At 49.3% G+C, this 18,490-nt stretch overlaps 1 protein-coding gene across 1 annotated transcript; it reads left to right on the top strand.

The window, feature by feature from the left end:
- The first annotated feature begins 1,046 nt into the window (after nucleotides 1-1,046).
- On the top strand, nucleotides 1,047-18,196 carry LOC128727432 (protein MON2 homolog). The gene is made up of 8 exons (XM_053821346.1): nucleotides 1,047-1,166; nucleotides 10,516-13,419; nucleotides 13,553-13,978; nucleotides 14,052-14,797; nucleotides 14,861-15,268; nucleotides 15,398-15,889; nucleotides 15,954-16,036; nucleotides 16,100-18,196. Exons 1-8 carry the CDS (start codon nucleotides 1,047-1,049, stop codon nucleotides 16,348-16,350), a joined length of 5,430 nt encoding a protein of 1,809 aa, XP_053677321.1. The 3' UTR covers nucleotides 16,351-18,196.
- The last annotated feature ends 294 nt before the right edge of the window (nucleotides 18,197-18,490 follow it).

Below are 18,490 nucleotides of genomic sequence, written 5' to 3'. Positions count from 1 at the left end.
CTTATGGTGCTCATATTCCCTATGCAATGGTTTATTGCTACGAAGAAATTGCAGTAAAATCAAAATGAGGCACATCTTAGCTCTTCGCACCTTGGGCAGGAACATATGCAATGAGCTAACCCTGATCCATCACTGTTATCCATTGTCACAGTGTCGATACAACTGACAGCGAATCTTGTCCAGCGTAGCAAAGCAGTGTGACCTGGGGGAGAAAAAAAACCGTGAAAAACTTTGCATCCAATATACGACGGAAACGATGTGTCAGCCAGACCCAATTTGCCACCAGCGCAGCGCGCAGTGAAAATTGCCGAGCTCCCAGGGAGAATAAAGAGCTCACCCGAGTGTGGGGTCGCGATTCGGTAGTTGTTGTGATCTGCGCCGTAGCCCCAGTGATCCTTCTTGGTCGGAGTAGCATACGTGGGCAACGCACGGACGTACACACGACTCGGTGCATCATCCGGCCATCCGTCGGAAGATGTGCATCGACCCGGGAGTGGTGTTTGGTGACCAGCTTTAACCGTGTGCTACCGTGCGTACCGAGGTCTGTGTTCGTGGAAAACAACTCCCGTGGGCTCCCCCGGAAGGTTGCACCACTACGTGGCCCGTGACGCATTCGATGAATGAAATACATTTTGCAAGCGCCTAAACTCGTGCCGTTTTTTGATCTTGTTTAGTTCTTGTGTAATGTGATCGACTTGAGGTGTGAAGATGCTGTCGTATGACGAAGGTTAACCCGCTGTATTGCACCCGGTCGGATAGCAGTAAATGGAAACAGGTCCCCCTTACCGAGTGAAAGCAGAGTGCAAATATAGCAAAGCGGTGAAGCGAAGCTGAAGTGTTTGGATAGCCCCTTACGTAAGGCCCAAAGGCAATAGTGCAGTGAATAGTGCAATATTGTAGCATTAATAGCCTTCACCCATCAGGCCGAAGGTTATTTGCCCCATTACGACCTCCACACACACACACACACACACACAGCAGCACCCCCCCGAATCCCGGACCGGTGATTTTTCGTACGTGGCCCAGCGCAGATCCACCACATCAGAATGTCGTTTGTCAGCGGAACGACCGACACCGAGGCGGCACAAAAGTTTCTCGATGTGCTGCAGAATGATTTCCGTAATCTATCGCTCGAGACGAAGAAGAAGTATCCACAGATCAAAGAGGTAGGTTTCGGTTATGTATTTTCTTTTTGTAGACCCCGTGGACACGCTTCGCCTCGTAAATGCTCTTTTCGAAGCACATCAATAAATGGACCGTAGGATCAGAAAATAAAAAGCAATATCGTCACCGAAGGGAACACATGCGGTGCCGGAACCTGGAAAGGCATATTTTATCGTCAACGAAAAGCCACACATACACCATTTATCAGGTCCCGCTTGTGGCGCCTGACGAGTCCGTCCCCAAAATCGATGGTTACTTCCTTCGATCCATTATTAATCATTGTTGCACGACACTTGGGCAAACTGATAAAATGATAGCGCACAATTCGTGTGATGGTAGCGTGCCATCAGTGCGGCCATAAATAGCTGCCATGGTCGAGTTGAATACAAATGGAAAGAGAGTGGGCTTTTATTCTCATTCCATCACATAAAGTGCGCGCGAAGGTCCAACAAAATGTTGCATCATTCCTAAGGATTCCTTCATTTCCTGGGCAAAACTCATATAACATAAATATAAATCAAAAGAGGTTCTCAAATTTCCATCAAACTTCTGCTTTGGAAACACAACGAATGTATTGATATTGTTTGCGTATGAACAAATTTTTTAAACATGTTATTTGCATTATTATATTCGTGTTGTTTGTCCTAGTATCGTCTCGATAAACGGCCACATGCCACTACATTACCTTGTTCTGCACATGATTCCATAATTCAAAAACACGTGTTTGGATGAGAGCCATCTCAAACAAATAATTGGCGCAAATGGTACTAAATTTTCGGCCTGTCTTGGTGCCCATCGCGACCGTTATCGTAGTAGGCTCACAGCAGCAGGCCCCACAACCGGCGCTTAAATTATTTGTGTAAATATGCTTTCCCCCACGAAATGGGGTTTCCCATGGCAACGAAGACGAACACGTGACATGCGGGAAGGGTTGGCCGAACCGCAAGGATGCTTGAAGAAGGGTTGATTTTCTAGCTTGCTGTTTTCGCCTTCACGTTTATGGTGATTTGTCTGCTTCAGAAAGGTTCGGCGGTTCGGCAGCTTGATCGCAGTTACACCGCGGTTGCTACGGTTCCGCAAGGGATGAACTTTAATCGAATTTAAAACCACACCAGATGAGGCGAACCAAGAGCGGGGGGCAGAGGACGGCCAGGAGGGAATTATAAATGAACCCACCGTCGTGTCGTTTGTCCTTTTTCCATTACAGTTCATCCATGGTGAATGGCATGTGCGGCTAATTAAAATGATTATTTCTGTTAAAATATTTAACTTAGGCGCTGCCTCGGGAACCCCGGTTCGTCCGGTTTTCGTATCCTGCCGGTCAGCAGAATTCCCTACGCAACCCGGTGCGCCGGATGCCGGAGGCTGGGCCGTCGAAGCAACAGGGACGCTCCAAAATAATAGGAACATTGTTGGGCATTATAAATTAGATTTGGCCCCGAAACGAGCTGTTCAGTTGGTGCTAGGCCTTTGCCTTTTGTGTGGCCATGTTACCGAACGAACCCGTGTGGGATGGTACCGGTGTGGCATCCTCTTTTTAAACAGTTTAGCAAATTAGTCCTCCGACCGATGTGCGGTTGTCGGTGGACCATTCACTGCAGATAATAGGAAATGTGCAATAGGCTGTCGTCCTGCGGATGCCTGGCTGGGGCAAACTCTTTTAAAATCTAATTCAATATTTATCCGTGAACACGGGTGACGCTCCCCACACTGGGCTTGGAAGTTGGTTCAAACACAAAAAAAAAAAAATGTCGGAAAATTGCCACCGTCTGTTTGGTGGGTAAATGAAATTTTAAGGATGAAAAGGAGAGCAAACTCCGAGTTATTTCATTCACTGGAACAAACGGAATGGCAATCGTTAGATGACTGGTTTTATTTTCCACGCTAAGGACACTTAGGTGGGCGGAAAGTCTTAATTGATCGCACGAGCCGGGCTCGGGAAAAGTGACGCAAAGTTGTGTTCTTCAGTTAACTTCGTGCGAGCTAGTTCTGCCGATCGATGAGACTACGTCAGTTCTAGAAACTGCATCAAACGCCACCACAACCCGGGCGCCCTCTGCCACTCTACCAACTCGATAGCGTTTGCCTACAATTTGATTATAATTAATTACTCAAACACTGCTAGGAGCGGTGCTGGGTGCTACCTGACTTTCGGGGCGAGAAAGTTCGCTTTCCTTGTTATCAATGAAATGAGCGCGCTTCCGCTTTCTAGCTGCTGCTTTTCTTCTTCTGTTGTGTTTTGCTCGAAACAGACAATAAACTGCATCCAATTGCGCTGCAAACTAGTAACAACAGCCTTCGGTGGCGTGGAGTGGGCTATTGTAAAGTCATTGAAAGTTTAACTTCCCATCGAAATGCACCGCTTCCCACCATTAGCACTGGATGCAAACTCACCAACTGCCTGGCAGGCCGTTGTTCGGTTTGGGGGTTATTCCCAGAGTTGCAAGACACCCTACGAAAAGCACATTACGGGCGCACAAACTTGCAACCGGGTCTGCAAACTTGACCAGAGTATGAGCATCTTTCTAATTCTTAAAAGCTTTTCCCTTTTTTTTTCTTGGTCCTGCCGCACGTACGTGCCCGGGCCCCTTTTCTTAGTCCCGCCGGTGGTTATGTCTTCCGGCGACATAAAATGCTTATAAACCCAACCCGCACAGTATAAATAGAATTCGCTTCGTCGCGGCACACCACACCAGGACAGGGGACATCGATAGAAAGCCACAAAACACGCCTCAGCTTTTGGGCGGGGAGCGACGACTTGGCTTTTATTTAATCAGATCCTGATTCCACCGCCGGCATTATTATTTCTTTTCGAGCAAATCTTTCTCGATCCGCTCGCAGTCCCCCCGCCGGCGGCCCTCTTTTGTTTGGAGAGAAAACGATGAAAAGCCCTCGGACGTCCTTGGAGCCGTCGGGAAATTGGACCGAGGTTGGGCTGGCCGGTCCTTTCTTGTTTTATTATTCGAGCGGTGGGTTTTAGGTGTTTCCCAGTCATTCGTCGAGAACGGACATGGTCGTATGATATCGCACATATAAGATCTGCAAATCCCTCGACGAAGGCGCGATCCGATGGCGACTTTCCACGGCTTCCACGGCTCTCTGTGGGCGGTGAGATGTGTCACGAAATCCTTGTTTGTGGTGTTTCGTGAGACGGATCTCCAAAACGGTGAACCTGAGGAGAGAATGCTCCCTCGGCCACTCGACAATCTTCAACGTTTTATCTCGAGTTTCGGCGAAACAAACCGGACCACAGTTTGGAGCTTTGACTTGATTCCGCTTTGCCCCAACGTTGGTGGTCCTTATTTTTGCGCGTAAAGGATTTTACAGCTGAGCTGATTTACATGGTTTAGCTTTTTATTAGCCAGTCGTCTGGGTGTCCTTTTTTTTCTCCTCTCTATCTCACCACTGGAAGGACACGCTTTTTGCTGCTGGGGCGAGTGGTCGCTTGCTGTCTGACCTTTTCGTTTATAATTAGAAGCTACTTTGTGTGGCGCATTTTCCATGGCACCCATGGCACGATTCACGCAAATTCGACTGAGAAATGGGGCTTAGAAAATGGGTGGAAATAATTCGCAACGAGCAAAACCATTATTTTCCTGCCACGACGGTGCCTTGGCGAATGTCATAATCTGTTCCACGTTGATATCGTTATCGTTACACCCGCTTCAGAGAGGGTGGCTGTTGGTGTTTTTCCGATGGAAAGCTCTTACCAGGCGAGAAAGAGAGCACACGCGAAGAGAGAACGGTTGAGTTGTAGCGCCGGTTGCAGTGCCGGATACTCGTGAAATCGAAGGACTTGGAAGAAAAAAAAACTTTTCGGGTTTTCGAGACATTCGCGCGGGTTGTTAACGAAGCCGGCTGCTGTGAGATCATGCGAAGGACACAGTCAATAAACCCATAAATAGATGGAAGTCATGATTCGTGTGGTATTGATTGGTGGATGTTTCTAGCTGGGAAAAAATGATGTGTTTTTTTTATTAAATTCACATCGATTTATTCGCATTCCTGGGATAGGACTACGCCAAACAAATGTGTCCTCGAATTCTAAAGCAATTTGCTTAGGTCTAAAACACCTCCGATATTATCTATTCGTGCACAAAAACACCCTTTCCTGGAAGCGATTACATATTTCGATAAAATTAATCATATATGACGGATCGCTAAACGCGATACTCGAGTAGTGTTATGTTATTCACATCGCTGATAAAATGCTTTGTAGCTTTGAGTCCACACCATAGTGGAGTCTGTGCTAATCATTTATTCTTCTAAAATGAAAGTAAACGAAAAACGTTTCACATGTGCTCTGATTAAAATATGAACCGAGCCTTGGGGATTGCATTATGGTCTGAAATTATTCATGCGATACACGATAGGGGCTTCCATTCGTGGCTTATAATTAGCTACATGATTCAATCATGTAATGACCATAATCATTTTTCTGCTGATGACCGCATACGAAGAGCATACAATGTGCTTTAATGAGCATTCAATGGTGGTACTGAAATCCTTTCGTTTCAGGAAATCTTCTAATGTATTTTTTTTAGTTTGATTATTTTCCTTCGTTTGTGAAATATGTGCCACGTGATAGACACATCAATAGGTTAGCGAAACAAACCAGAATAACAGTTTGGCATGGATAAAAAAAGGCCCTCGTAGAAGCGATCGATTACTTCAAACCGACGGTGGTGGGAGATCGTGTTGATTTGTTAATTGCTCCCAACCCAAAAACCGCACACGTGTGGCCCACCGTTACATCTATCTTTCGTTGATTTCGCTAATGCACGCGAAATACCACCGTATGTGGCGTTGTCCTGACGCCATCGCTCACTGAAAATTTCCCTTCATCGAAGCGCGGTCCGTTCATCATGAAAACCCATCCAACCCCGTCCGGGTGGGACCAAACAACGCGAACATCCCATCGGAGGGATGCAAATTTTCTGCGAACCGTTTGGTCCGTTGTAAAATCCGCTTACTCGCGTGCGTTCATGAAACTTTCCATCCGCGTGGGCAAATCGATTCCGGGAGTTTTCTGCCACAGCAAAGGCACGTAGCGGTCGCGGCTACAGCTACACTGGGTTTTGGGGCAGCATCCGTTCGTCCTTACACACACTACACGGCGCGTCCTACCACGTGAAGGGTGTCAGCATTTAATTAGACAGCGCCCATGGGCCGGGCGCTAATTCGAACGTAAGCTCTTTCCAAAAAACCGCACGAAATTTGTGATGCCACCCACCGCCGGTTGGCTGGAGGAAGACTCGCTTTGGTGTCCTGCCGCGATCCTGGCACGATCCTGATAAGCTGCTTCGTATCATGAAGCTTATAATCGCCCGCAGACCACACACGGTTTGCCCGGTGTTTTTGGGTGGGCGAATCGCGCCTAATGGGCTCACGAAAGGACACAAAACAAGGCCGGGCGGGCTTTCTCGCATTACCGTTGGTTTATGAGTCTTTTTTTTGTTGTTGCTGGAATTGAAAAAGTTTTGCACAATCAATTAATGCTAAAACATCTCCCAAAGCTGCGTGGATCGCCGGTGTAAAATGGAAATAATTCTTCCACAACGTGGTTATTCTCTGCCGCCGAATGTACTTACAAAATGGCGATGGTTTAAATGGCATTATCCTTCCTCGCACGAAGCTCGGTGTGCTAAAGTGTGTCAACTATCTCGCCTTTCGTGCGCGAGGATTTCAATAAACGAAATGTTTGACTCACATAAATCATACCACAAAACCCCGCTAAAGCATTGTCTCAAATTGCACAAACTTAATGCCACCCTTGAGCAGCCGGTGTGTTCGCCGGTGTGGAACGCCTCGTAAAATTGCTTCCCATTTTCCGATGGGCTTTATTCGGGCGCGGGGGGGGGGGGGGGGGGCAAGAAGGACCCTGAGCCCACGAAAGAATGCTCCTTCAGGGTCCACGCCCTGCAAAATGAGGGTGTTGTTCGTGTTTTTCGGTGCTGCTACACCACGTGGAAGGAGTCTCGACTCATGAGCAACTCTTAATTACGTCGAAACCGAATGTGTTTTGTGTGTGCCCCCCAACCCCCGGTCGGGTTCCGACAACAACGAGCATTTGTACCATTAACGACGTAGATTAGGTTCCGGACTGACGCATGGCCGGGTTTTTGGGGCCACGGAAATTGTTAAACCCCCATTGCGCGCCGAGCTTTTCCATCAACTGAAGGCAATAAATTAAGGTGCATGGGAAGGCGGCCTTAACACCGAGCGGAACTGGTCGTCCTGGCGGAACGGCACTACTGCAACGCTCCTGTACGCGTGTGTTTGTGTGTCCCATCAGAACAGCATGGAGTCCTGTGGCAGGACACATTGTTCCCGTCGCTCGATTCACAGGTGCCACGGTAGGGCTGGTCTCGGAAAAATCATAATCATCACGCAATATCGCACCCAGTGTCGGCATCTGCTCCCCGGTTACGGTCGAAGGACCTCACCGATCGATGCATGTCGCGTCACAACCCCCCCGGGCGCGTGTGTGTGTATGGCGAGTCCTTCCGGTGCTGGGGATGTGAAATGTGATGCCTTGTTTTGATAATTTCCACCCGGAAAATCGTGTGGCGTGTACTGCAATTTGTTGAAGCGTGATGATGCTGCGCCGGGGTGAAGCAATTAAATGCTGCCCTTCCTCCTTCCCCACCCACACACCTCCTGTGAAGGCCTCATCGTCCTGCTGCTTTTAGCATTCGAAACGAGATCCGGGCGGAGTATAATGAGTTGTGCTTAAAATTACCGATTCGAAATCGCGGCGTCTCTCGAGCTGCTGAAACGTGATCATGCATTAAGCGGTTGGTGAATTAATCATTTCGATGCTTGTGTGTGTGTGTGTGTGTGTGTGTGTGTGTTTGTGTGTGTTCACACCTCCACAATCCAAATAAATCGCGCGAATAACCCACCCGCGCCAGGGTCAGAAATGTACGCTTGGGGAATCATTTGCAATATGGGCGCATATTTATATTGCAGGAAAAGTTTTTTTTTCCACCATCGTGTGTGCTCGCGTTGATTTGCAGCCCACCAAGGAGCCAAAGGATGCTTCTATTTTAGGTGTGTGTGGGGGTGTTTGTTTTGATCAGTTCCTTTCGCATTCTCGTACAGCTTTGGCTGTACGCCACCTGGAAAGGTGCTTTTGCGTCATGCTGCACGGAGACGGCCCTTATATCAGCCGCAGCGGCTCGAAGGACGTAAATAAATGATTTATTACTTACTCTCTATTTCTCTCTCTCTCTCTCTCTCACACACACAACCTTCACTGCAATTTTCCCACCCCCACCTGAGGGTGATGCAGTTCACATTTAAATAAATGCACCACCGCCCGACGAGCTCCCCGAGGAAAAGGAAGTGTTTTACACACTCGTTCCGTTGCTCCACGAACTCGATTGCTCGTTCGCTTTTGTTGTTCGCCTTCCCTTTTTCAAACCTGTGTGGAGCTCGAACGGATTCCTGGGGTGGTGGAGAAATTCTGTTTTGAGTAATTGCCGCTTCTTCCGGGGTGCTGCGAAGCTGCGGAAAATCGGTACAATCGATTGCACACACACGCGTTTTGAAATCCGAAATTTGTTGTTCGTTTTGCTCGATTTATTCCACGGTGCTGCGCGTTCGCTTCGGCCTCAGCCACCGGTTTGGAAGGATATGGCAGGATGTAAATGCCTGTGGAGTAAAATATGTGCTTATCTTGTCGCAACATCCGGTTGTGATGTTTCATTTGCTTCCTACTGCAAGTGATTATCGGTATAAAGTTCAGGATAGCGGGTCGGTTTGTATAGCAATTTGTCTTGCCATTGCTTTGGCACGTCGATAAAAGGCACGTTAGTTATAAGTTTTTCGATTTTACGGGTGTTAATAATGGTTTTAATATTTATTGGTAGCAAAGGATAAGACCACTAAACAGAAAATATGTATTTGCGTTAATTGAAATTGATCGCAAATAAAATTGAGAACCAATTTAATTGCAAAATTTTATGTACAATTGCAGTCAAATAAAATATGACATATAACTAGATAAGATAAGTTCAATATATTGATCTGAATGTGGGTTGGTCGCTTTTCCATAGTCTTTTTGTCTAGAGATTGTCATATAAACTAGCAGAGTTTGTGGGTGTGTTTGCCTATAAATTCTGGGTATTTGATTACATTTTTAATCAGATAAATTAAATGTGTTGTTAAAAAAATTGTAAAAAAATATCAACACATAGAATGCCCTAACCGTTCATTTAGATTAGTAGTGGTTAAAGAAACGCGCCAAAAAATGTTACTCAGTATTGTGTTGAAGAACTAAACAAAAATGGAATAAATAAATTACCCATTACTGATTAACTTCCCCGGAAGCGATGAGAAAGTTGCCATTTATTCCGCCAGATGAAACCAAAAAAAAAACGAATCTGTTCTATTTCTCCCTACGGAAGCTTAAACACTGAATTCATTATAGAGAGTGTTTATTACAGGCTTTCCTCGCTACCGTTATGAAAGCGCATTCACTATTCAATGCGTCAGTAAATGAAAACACAACAGCCAACGGCAGCTGCCGGCTTTCATGAATGGGTGTTAAACCGTCCAGCATTTCCACCGTTTGACACATTGCTTTGGAAATACGGCGAATGCACGATGATGGTACGAAATATGAGGCAGGGAGACACCAAAAAATAAAACGCCCTACTGAAACCACTTGGTATAACCTTGCTTCGCACCGGCTGCGAATGCACGAAGGGAAATTGGTGAAAGATTTTTCCTCCCCGTTGAAGAGCCGCGTTTTCGTTGATCTGCAAAAATCTGTAAATTCACCGACAACGAGCGAGTTGCATGCCACGGTTGCATCCGTCCGAAAAGGCAGACCAGCATTGTGTTCTCGTCTATTGTGGACGAAAACAAAGCAAAAAAAAAATGCCCCACCCATGAGGCGGCTATGCTTTTCGATTTGCACGGCTTAGTTCCGGGCGGCGTGTGTGAACTAAACCGAGAGAGAGAGAGAGAGACGGTGGTTTACCTTTTTTGTGTGCGAAGAGTCGACAGCAACGGGTGTTAGATCCGTTCACCAACACCGAGTTTTGTTGCTGCTGCTGCTGTTGCTGCATTCGTCCCAAACAGCCAGCACGGTAGGAAATTCTCGTGTTGTATGCTAATTAAGCACCCGTTGTTCTAGCGTTAATCTCTGCCAACCATTGTTAGCACCCGGTGGTCCGGGCCATTTTTATCACTCGTTTTCCACCGGAAAACCGCTTCGCTGAACGGACACCCATTCGTCTACTCGTTTGCCGGTTGTGTTAATTTGTCTCCGCTTTTTTTTTTATTCGATTTTCGTTTTTCCCCCCGCCGCTTTCTGCCCTTTGCAACCTGACGTCCTGCCAGTCCTGCGAGGAAGCGATCCTGAAGCTGAAAGCGGCCGGCGCAAACCCACAAACACCGGTGTACTACGTGGTCAACCAGATCCTGTACCCGCTGGTGCAGGGCTGCGAGTCGAAGGACGTGAAGATAATCAAGTTCTGTCTCGGGATGATGCAGCGGCTCATCACGCAGCAGGTGGTGGACCAGAAGGGTGCCCGCTACATCACCGACGCCCTGTGGATGCTGATGGAGAACGGCAACGAGGAGGTGAAGGTGCTGCAGAGCGTCACGCTTCTGCTCACCACCAACACGGTCGTGCACGGGGAAACGCTTGCGAAGACGCTCGTCCTGTGCTTCCGGTTGCACTTCACGAAGGACTCGACGACGATCAACACGGCCGGGGCGACGGTGCGCCAGCTCGTGTCGCTTGTGTTTGAGCGTGTGGTCGCTGAGGAAGCGGAAGCGGACGCGAATCAGGACGAACGGCGCGAGGTTAATCTGGAGGAGCTGAAGCTAGCGACGGGTGTGGCACCGAAGGGGTTGCTCCCGTGTGCGGCTGATGCGTTTCTGCTGTTTCAGGACCTCGTGCAGCTGGTGAATGCCGATCAACCGTACTGGCTGCTCGGGATGACGGAGATGACGCGCACGTTTGGGCTGGAACTGCTCGAATCCGTGCTCACGCAGTACACGTCCGTGTTCTACCGGAATCCGGAGTTTAGCTTCCTGCTGAAGGAGCGCGTTTGCGCGCTCGTCATTAAGCTGTTCTCGCCCAACATCAAGTACCGGACGGTGGCACCACAGGCCGGTGTAGGCGGGGCAGGAGTGCAGCCGGGTGGTGGAGCACCGCACGATAAACCGTACTTCCCGATCAGCATGCGGCTGCTGCGTGTTGTGTCGATACTGATCCAGAAATACCACGGTCTGCTGGTGACGGAGTGTGAGATCTTCCTGTCACTGATCGTGAAGTTCCTGGATCCGGATAAACCCGCTTGGCAGCGATCGCTGGCACTGGAGGTGCTACACAAGATGACCATCCAACCGGAGCTGCTGACGTCGTTCTGTCGGTGTTACGATCTGAAGGATCACGCGACCAACATCTTCCAGGACATCATCAACTCGCTCGGCACGTACGTGCAGAGTTTGTTCGTCAATCCGCAGCTGCTCAGTGCCTCCCTGGGTGCCGGAGGTGGTGGTGCCAATGGTGGTGGTTCAAGTGGTGCCGGAGGAGGAGGCGGAGCAGGAGGAGGAGGTGTTGGTGGAGGTGGCGGTGTAGGAGGATCCTCCGGACAGCAGTCACAGCTCATGGGCAGTATGGCGGTTGGGCCGGGAATATCACCCCAACCCGGGTTCATCTTTCGCGGTGTGTTTCTTCCGCTCGTGGTGACATTCCCGAGTGGTCAATCGAAGTCGACGTTCCTTGAGATGCTGGACAAGATGGAACCCCCACCGATCCCGGATGGGTATGGGATATCGGTGGCATACGCCTGCCTGCTGGAGATCGAACGCTCAATATCCCTCGCGATCGAGGGCCCATCGCAGCTGGGTGAGGAAGCACCGGTTCCGTACGTGCAGCGTGTCGGCGAAGCAGACCGAGCACTCCACATTCAGCTGATCCACTCGAGCTGGCTGGGATTGCTGACGGCGCTGGGTCCACTGATCGATGCCGCGACCGACGAGTCCTCGACGGAGAGCGTCCTGAAGGCGATCCGGTTGTACGCGGCCTTGTGCGGGTTGCTGGAACTGCACACGCCTCGGGACGCCTTCATTACGGCCCTTTGCCGTGCCTCGTTGCCTCCGCATTACGCTCTGTCGGTGTTGAACGTGAACTACCAGGGGGGTGGTGCGTTCAAAACCCACATGCGCCTGGGCAGCCAGGATCTAACGGCGGCGGTGGCAGCGGGCATGGGTTTCCACGGGGGCGCGTACGCGGACATCGATCAGCAGCAGCAGCAGCGGCACCCGGTGGTGGCCGTTGGCACGCCGCTCCCAACGTCCTCACTTCCCGTCGGCGCCCACCAGGGGCCGGTTCTGTTGACGGCCAAAAACCTGCAGTGCATGCGCTCGGTGCTGCATTTGGCGCATTGCCACGGAAGTCTGCTCGGGAGTTCGTGGCACATCGTGCTCACCACGTTGCAGCATTTGGCGTGGATCCTTGGGCTGAAACCGTCGACCGGGGGAAGCCTGCAGGCCGTTCAGAAACCCCCGACAGATGCGAATTCCATCACGCAGGTCATGACGGACCTGCCGGTGCTGTCGACCATGCTCAGTCAGCTGTTTGAGTCCAGCCAGTACCTCGACGATGTGGCTTTGCACCATCTCATCGACGCGCTGTGCAAGTTATCACACGAGGCGATGGAGCTTGCGTACAATAACCGCGAACCGTCGCTGTTTGCTGTGGCGAAACTGCTCGAAACCGGTCTCGTTAATCTCGCCCGCATTGAGGTCCTGTGGCGACCGCTTACGAACCATTTGCTGGAGATTTGCCAACATCCGCACATTCGCATGCGTGAGTGGGGTGTTGAGGCGATCACGTACCTCGTAAAGGCCGCCCTTCAGTACAAGTACGAGCGCCCGTTGAAGGAAAACTTGAAGCTACAAACGTTGCTGTTAGGGCCACTGTCGGAATTGTCCTCCGTCCCACACGGGGATGTCCGGCAGCGTCAGCTGGATTGTGTGCTGCTCGTCCTGAACGGTGCAGGCGAGACGCTGTCACACGGATGGCCGCTGGTGCTCGGAATCATTGGAGCCGTCAGTGACCATCACGGGGAGTCGCTGATACGCATCGCGTTCCAGTGTTTGCAGCTCGTCGTGACCGATTTCCTGCCCGTCATGCCCTGGCGCTGTCTGCCGTTGTGCGTTAACACGGCGGCCAAATTTGGCTCGCAAACGCAAGAACTCAACATCTCGCTGACGGCCGTTGGACTTATGGTAAGCAGCAAAGCAAAAGGGAACTTCCCCTAATTCTCGTTCAGCACGAGTGGAGAGGGTGGTGTTTGTTTTACGCTCCAACGTTTGCCACCCCTTTTTCCATTTTCTAATGCACCTTTCCATTCCCGTGCAGTGGAACATCTCGGACTATTTCAACCAAAACCAGGAGAAGCTGTCCCAAACCGTGTGCGACGATATGTCGGTGTTGCCGGATTTTCCCGGTACGCTAAACATGCCCCATTTCGACCGGCTTTGGATGTGTCTGTACGCTCGGTTGGGCGACCTGTGTGTCGATCCGCGACCGGCCGTAAGGAAATCGGCCGGTCAGACACTTTTTTCGACGATTTCCGCCCATGGGGCGCTGCTGAATCCACCCACCTGGCAGGCCGTCCTGTGGCAAGTGCTGTTCCCGTTGCTTGACAAGGTTCGAGCCCTATCGAGCTGTGCCAGCAGCGAAAAAGTGGACACAAGCGGTAACATTCTGATTCACCATTCGCGCAACACGGCCCAAAAGCAGTGGGCCGAAACGCAAGTCCTCACACTCTCCGGTGTTTCGCGGGTAAGCGCACATACGACCGGGTCGGGATGACGATGGATGCCCCCTATTTCACGCTTTTTGCTTTCTCTTTAAGGTGTTCAACACGAAACGTGCCCTGCTGCAGATGCTGGGTGATTTTCCCCGAGCTTGGGCGCTGCTGCTGGAGTTTATCGAAAATTCGGCCCTCAGCAAAAGCAACGAGGTGTCACTGGCGGCGCTGAAATCATTCCAGGAAATTCTTTACAACCGCCCGACCGCATCTACCGGTACTGGGGCTGGTGCAGGATCCGCTGCTGGATCTGCCGGAAACGACGAGCCAAATACGGCCCGACCGTCGGCTGTGGCCGCTGAAGCCGACATCTGGAACGTTGCGTGGCGCGTCTGGTTGAACATTGGTGCTGAGAGCACGAAACCACCGTCGGTGGGGGAGATTTCCGATAAGGCTACCGGTGGTTCCGGCAGCAACGACGATCTGTACATCCCTAGCCAGGCCTTTTTGACGGCACTCGTGCACATTTTCCCGGCCCTGTTTCAACACATTCGGGCGCGGTTCAACAGCAAGGACCTGACGCAGCTTTGTGCCGTGCTGATGAACGCGGTGGCCGTTCCGGTGCACAGCGACTCGACGCCTTACATTATGTCCACGATCTCGGATTCGTTGCTGACGCCGTTGCACGATGGTGTGCTTGATTGCATGGAACTGTTGCAGAAAGAGGCCATCCATGGTGGTGGTGCGGCGGGCAACGGGCTCAAAAACATGATATCGGCAATTTTTAAGCAATTGTTAAGTTTCAGTAAATTCGCCTGCGCTCCGCCGAGTTTCGATCGCATTGAAACAAGGTAATACGGGTGAAATCCACCACACAAAGGGTGTTGTAATGTGCGCTTTTGCTTCCCTTTCAGACCACTTAAGTCGTCCCGAAGCGGGAGCGGATCGGGCACGAATGCCGGCGGTGGTCTGATCCATCCCGTATCGTCCACATCCAACGCGAACGGTGTCGAGTGGGTTAGCATGAACTACATTCCCTTCGGCGAGAAAGCCCTAACCGTGGCGGTGAAGCTGTACCAGCAGACGGCCAACGATGCGGCGGTTGTTGATGGCCAGATACTGCACGAAATTATCAAAGCGCTGCATCTTCCGCTGTCGCTGAAGTACAAGTGTATGTCTTCGAGCACCTGGAAGCTGGCTATCTCCAGTCTTATCAGCGTGCTTCATACTGGGCTTCCGGTGGCACGGAAACACCCGAAACAGTTCGCTTCGATGTGGAAGGATTTGGCCGACACGTTGGATCAGTTTTTGTTCACGAAAAGGTAAATCAATGCAGCCTCGAGATATTTATTATTTCAGAGCATTTATGCATTGAACGAAATACAAATTAAGCCCTTGTTGTGGGATTAAAACTTAATTTTAATGCTTCTCACGTTCCCTTTTTGTGACAGTGTTTGCATCGTGGAAGATCGCGGTTTAGATGAACTGATTCTGGACGAAACGATCGACTGTCAGGTGATCGAGTTGATACGTGACGAAATTCTCCCGTTCAGCCAAGAAATTCCACAACAGTTCATACTGGACGCGGTGGTGATCTTGAACAAAGGCTCCATTCATTCGGCCACCACCGGAAGCACACCATTCGCCGGATGCGAGACGGAGTTGAAATTGCGCGAAGAGTTCGCTAAGACGTGCTTCGAGACGTTGCTGCAGTTTTCGCTGCTAGACGATCGCGTAGGATCGGCTGCGGCTAGTGCGGTTGACGAAAAGGAAATCAACCTGGCGAACAACAACTCCACCCTAACCGACGGCCAGGGTAACAAGACGAGCGAAGGAGGCATCGCGGGACAGCTAGCAATAACGGCGCTTCTGCACCGATTCGAGGAAGTACTGAGAAAGTTCAACGAAGACGAGAGATTGAGTGGAAAGTTCCCGCTGCCAAGGTAAGCCTGGCTCGTTAGCCTGAAGAATGGATAAAGGTTATTTATCATGACATGTCCTCCTCAGGTATCGATTATCGGAGATTTCGTTCGTTCTAAAAGCCGTCGCCACCCTTGTGATATCAATGAAGAAAGCTCCTCCAGCCAAAGGTAATACGGTCCTGTTTTTTTATGTTTTTTCTTTTCGCTAATATATTCCCTCTGCTGGTTTAGTGGGTACCACCGCCTGGGAGCAGTTGATTAGTCTCTACCCCTACCTGGTAGACTGCACGACGACTAGTTCGGCGGAAGTGTCCCGATCTCTTCGCGAGGCACTGCTTCAGTACTGTGATCTACTGCGGCCCCCATCCACGGCATCTGGTACGGATGCAAACGGTCACTCGCGATCCGTAGCGTCCAACAGCATCGCTGTTGGTTCCAACAATAATGAGATCGCAAACACGAACGGTATCAGCCACTGTTAGCTGCTGTCCTACACCTCGTCCAGTTTCTTCTTCCTCATGTGGTATGATTCCGGTTTACTGATGAAGCTACTGGTCTAGGTTTCGGGTTTACTACAGCGTGGCTGAGCAAATGGCACCTGCTTTATCGAGACTGTTGCCGCCATTTGCAAACCAAAGGAGAAAGGAAAGCGGTTTATACGCGCGACGGCACGAAAACAATGCAGATTGTAGAGTAGACTTACGTTTTATCGAGAGAGAGAGAGAGAGAGAGAGAGAGAGAGAGAGAAAGAGAGCAAAAGCTACAAACAAACGTGTTTCAAGGAAGCAAAAGAGGAAGGACAAAAATTAATGTGAAGCAAAACGTATATTATAGCAACACACTTATTGGACAGAAAACTATTTTTGTTAGTAAGGGCGTAATATAGGGCTGGTTATGCGACCTCTACGGATTTTCTTGTCATCTATCGGATGCAACGAGACAAAACTATCAACGGTTCCAGCAGTGATGATGATATCGGCGCATCTTATTTATAACATGTTTAACCAAACCGGATCGTAATAATTTTACTGGTAGTGGAGTAGTAGAAAAGTACACTATAAATGAGAAGCCAAGGGGTATTCGTTAGTAAAATTTATTCACATTACATTCGACGCATCTCGTTCGAAACCATCCTTTCCCCGTTGAACGCAACATTAGCATATGCGCGCTGCGAAGCATTTTTCCTTGACTTTCATATCAATACGGTACACACACACACACGCATGCATGCATTCACAAAAAGATACACCCTTTAGTAGCGTAGCCAAAGTTCTCGTAGCGTTCCTGTTCGATTCATTCACTCGTACTTTTTGCGATATTCCCATTCTTTCCTGTAGGAACTAATGTTCCGCTCACGTTTCAAAATATCATCCAAAAACCTTACGCAACCGTAGCCACTTTCGCCTGCAGTTATTTCCAACGTTTCGTGTTTCAGCTAGCAAAATTATAAGCAACCGAGTGCCAAGTTGCTGAACCTCTCGCTACGAAACACAAATCCTGATCGCCAAGGAGACACCACCTCTGTGTGCATGCATTGCTTGTTCCGCGGGTCTCGATTCCTTTTTCCGTTGCATTTAATGGTTTGAATTGCAGCATCAGCGTGGATTACATTCGTTGTCTAGTTTCGAAAGAAAATCTGCGCCACCCAATACTGTGTGCGAGTAGCCAGATTTTAAACGGCCGTAATGCAGATGTGAGCTGTGAACGGCGGCACATACGGACACAACCGGTTTATGAAAAATGATTCCTATCTTTCCGTCAGAATTTAACTAGTTGTTAAACGAAACAGATAAAAGCAACGCCCGTGTACTTCGTCTTATTGAAAGGTTGTGTTGAGAGAAGGAATAAAAAAGGGTAACAAATAAATTACAGTAAGAATGGAAAGCAAAGTAATTACCTTACCTTTTGAGTGCATGCGCTATACTGCAATCGATTGGGCACACTACATTCGAGATTTTGTAATACATCCACGCACGGTGGCAAGACCCGGAAGTAGCAGTGGCCTCCTGCCTCTTCATCGCATGGCTTATCATAGCGATCGACGTAACATCCGCACACGTACCCACAAACACATATGCCAGCAGCTTTGGAGCGACCTTAAACATACAGGATTCAAGTGCAAGAGGTAGATTAGACGGTAAACGTATAAAACTGCGAAAAACTGGCGAAACGTGTCTAGTGGTGGCACGGCACTTTACTGTTTTAGCGAAATTTTGATGCAGGTTGCGCGGAGTCGAGAGTAAAAAAAAATAACATCGGCAAACACCTAACGAGTTTTAACGAATTTACATTGAAACACATCTTAGGATTCCAAATAAATATTTATTAGTGATGAATTTCGAAGGGGTTTGGTCTCATTTAGAACGACAAGTGACAAGCGGATTACTCGATATCGCTCGTTTGCGAAAAAAAACATCTCTAAAAAGAACGATTATACGCCATCCAGGACCCTATTGTTAACTTTTTCAAACTTAAACAGATAACAACCTCTTTTTCTTCAGTACCTATGATTCCTTTCACAGATCTACGTCTGCTTCCGAGGTTTCAGAATATGTGGAGCATCGAATAACTCAACATATTCGGCGGATGTTTCGGACATATAAATCGAATCAAACCCGTAGG

This window comes from Anopheles nili, chromosome 3 (genome assembly GCF_943737925.1).
Source record: "Anopheles nili chromosome 3, idAnoNiliSN_F5_01, whole genome shotgun sequence".
NCBI classification, from domain to species: Eukaryota; Metazoa; Arthropoda; class Insecta; order Diptera; family Culicidae; genus Anopheles; species Anopheles nili.
This window is presented reverse-complemented; position numbering and strand designations above follow the sequence as displayed.